The 3,070-nt window shown below is 50.7% G+C and overlaps 1 protein-coding gene across 2 annotated transcripts; it reads right to left on the bottom strand.

The window, feature by feature from the left end:
- Positions 1–353: 353 nt before the first annotated feature.
- Positions 354–2,718, bottom strand: PGPEP1L (pyroglutamyl-peptidase I like). 2 transcript variants are annotated; one of them, XM_012521757.3, is made up of 3 exons: positions 2,600–2,718; positions 1,363–1,589; positions 354–617 (listed from the first exon to the last, which is right to left on the bottom strand). In XM_012521757.3, exons 1-3 carry the CDS (start codon positions 2,690–2,692, stop codon positions 377–379), a joined length of 561 nt encoding a protein of 186 aa, XP_012377211.3. In that variant the 5' UTR covers positions 2,693–2,718; the 3' UTR covers positions 354–376. The 2 variants fall into 2 exon arrangements, with proteins under 2 accessions (XP_012377211.3, XP_058144479.1); XM_058288496.1 differs by lacking the exon at positions 2,600–2,718 and having other exon boundaries at positions 1,363–1,865.
- Between the last annotated feature and the right edge of the window lie 352 nt (positions 2,719–3,070).

The raw sequence follows: 3,070 nt of genomic DNA on the forward strand, positions 1-3,070 counted from the left end.
TTTCTCTTGGAGTTTCCCTTGGCCAGTCTGGCAATGGATCCACCCACCACGTGGGTCTCTGCAGAACAGCTGTGCAGCCCCAGCAATCTGGGCAGGATCACTCAGGCCCACTGTGTCATCTTTTGGAGAAAAAAAAAAAATTTACTAGGATTTCATTTTACTGTTGTGAAAACCAGAACTGAAGCTAGTTAATCACTTGTGAAATGAGTGCCTTTCAGTGTATTCTTCCTTCTTCGGACAATAAATAACCCTTTGTGATTTCGCTGGGCTAATTCAGAATATTTTTCCTCTGTGTAAACTGTTTTACAAGCAATTTTTACAAAGCCTTTCAGAGTACAGTTGAACTCCACACACAAGACTGAAACATTTAATTCCTCTACCGGATCTGAGCCTTAGTTGGTGCCCCTTGGCTCAAGGCCATAGGGGTTGAGTTTTCTGCCAGCCAGGCTTGGCACTCAGGTTTTCCCATCTCCGCTAGTATCTCCTGGATGAGGACTTGCAAGACTTTTCCCAACAGGCTGGCCGGAAGCTGCGGTGATAATGGAGGGACGTGGATGAGCACTGCACACCCACTTCCATGAAGCAGAGACAGGTAGTAGGTGTAATCGCAGACGTATCTGCAACCACATGAAACCCCATGTTAACTCCTCAGAGCAGCCTCTACCATCAATGAACTGCAAGCAGAAGTGGCAGTGGAGGAGGAGGAAGGAATTGGGGGGGGAAGGGAGGTGGAGAAGGGGTCATTTAAATTTTGTTGCTCAGCCTTAGAAAGAACATGCTTTTGGGAAGGAGGGTTATGTGATTGGCTTTTGGTTTCAGGACCAATAAGTGGCCCAGCCAGGGAAGGGACTCGTCTTCAACCAGCTAGTCCAAAACCCCATTTTCCTAGTGAATCCCTCTGGAATTCATTGAATCATTCATTGTTAATCATTGTTGGAGGAGAAATTGCTTCTTGAGGATCAATATTTGGAGAAACAAAGGTAAATTCATCTCTCTCTCAGTCTATATCAGCATGACTCATCCACAATGTTGGTTGGGGGGTGGGGGGGTGGAAACAACACAAAATATGCCCTTCCATAGCTCTCCTCTGTTCCTGCACTGAAGTCCCCTTGGATGGGGAGGGGGGTGTCTGTGTGAAAGTGGGGGTGGGAGTGTAGTCTCAGGATCTGGAATTAGATTAAGGTGTGAGCTCCGCGTTCTCCGCAGAGCAGCATCCACAGGCAGTTGCCATGGGTGCAGTGGCCCGGCGTGACCACGGTCCAGTATCTTGGGAGGGCGATATCCCAGGAGGCTTGGTTAGAGGGCACTGGAGGACGTTCCTCCTCCCCTACCTGCACAGCAGCCCGACCCGACAGAGCGTACCTGCCCGCATCGCGGGAAAAGGCCACCTCGACGCCGTCGACGGCCACTCGCTGGCACACCGCCCGCAGGCTGACCCCTGACGCGATCACTTCCGGGCTGCCGGGCGTGCACACGCCGTCCGCGGGCCGGAAGCCCCGGATGTCGGCGTCGCGGTAGCCTCGGTTCTTGCCGCACTGCTCCAGAAAGATGGCCTTGGCGGAGGTGTCTACGCCCACGTGCACGACGAGCTGTTGACACACACGCGACACCACCACAGATAACTGGAAACCAAGGCCGGCCCTGGTCACCAAGGTCGCAGAAGGTCCAAGGGGTGGGAGCTCTCGGTGAGAAACACCTCGAGCCCCAACTGGGCCACGGAAGCGCCACATGCCCTGCCCGTTGCCCCGATGTGCTGGGAGGAGGGAAGCCAGCTGGTCTCTTTTTAAGCCATGCTACATTTAAATATGTTTATATTTCAAAATATTCTCACATGGAAGTATATTAACCTTTGTGTGTGTGGAGGGGTGGTTTCTATGACTACCACGAGGGAGCTTAGAAGCTTAGCATTTCAGTGGAATGTGACATCTTTTCAAAATGGAACTTTAATAAAGGAAGTTAGTAACCACCTAATGAAATCTTGTTAGAATTTATTACAGCTGATTATTTTTCCTTTTTAAAAAATAGCTGTTGCTTATTGTATAAAAACATTTGGGGCATTGTCTTGACGGCTTGGTTGTGTATGTTTTATTTCCTTAGTCATCTGATCCTCATGTTTTTTGGAGGTTTGTATTTTTTAATTGAGTGACTATGCTCAAGAGATAAATTAGCTGGGTGTACCACAGATGGGCCCTCCTAGTGTGGGTGTTCTCCCTATAGCTCTCTGGGCCCAGGAGGTCCTTGCCTCCTAGCCCACCTCATAGCCAATATGCCTGCAGCATGGGCATGGCCAGACCTGAGGCACGTGGCCTGTTAGCTGGAAACAATCTTTGAGTCCCAGCTGGGAATAACGCTTTCCATTACTTTTCCTCCATTTCCAGGATTTTCTCTCAAGACCTATTCCTGATTTCAGCTTAAACTTTCAGAAACAGACAGGGAACCTTGTAACTGTCTCTAACCTTGGTATGCTGTTGGCGGCGCGTGGGGCAGGGTGTACTTCAGCCATCTACACTCCAAATCAGTGTCCTAGGGGTTCACAGGCTCTGAAGTGCCGCCACCCCATCAGGTGCCCAACCCCACTGCCTCCCCAGCCATCCTTTACTTGCGGTTGAAGATCTTCCCATATCCTGGCGATCCTCTGCTTCACCTCCCTGTAATCCACGGGCAGCTGGAAAGTCCGTACCTTCACCTGCATGTTGCTCCCCAGACCCAGCTTGGAGAGCTCCTGGAGAAAGCAGGTGGGTTCTCCTCAGTCGATGGACATAGGGGACTCCCTGAAAAGCTAACACTTGGGATCATCCTTTTCTCTCCCAAGGGTCTTCTGTGGGCACAGACTCTGCCCTCTGGGAACTTACACTGTGGTGAGGAACTGCCAGGAGCCACCATTCCTGCCTGACAAAGAAAGTGCCCTATGTACCCCTGCCTCATGAGGTGGGGTCCCCTGGAGGCCTGTCTGCCCCAGCTTGCATGTTAGGACATAGTTTCTAAAAGGGATGCATCTGAGTTCTAATGGACAAATGGGGGTTAGCCAGATGACAAAGCTGAGAAAAGGTGCTTCAGCAGAGGAAACTAC

This window comes from Dasypus novemcinctus, chromosome 3 (assembly GCF_030445035.2).
Source record: "Dasypus novemcinctus isolate mDasNov1 chromosome 3, mDasNov1.1.hap2, whole genome shotgun sequence".
In the NCBI taxonomy this organism is placed as follows: Eukaryota; Metazoa; Chordata; class Mammalia; order Cingulata; family Dasypodidae; genus Dasypus; species Dasypus novemcinctus.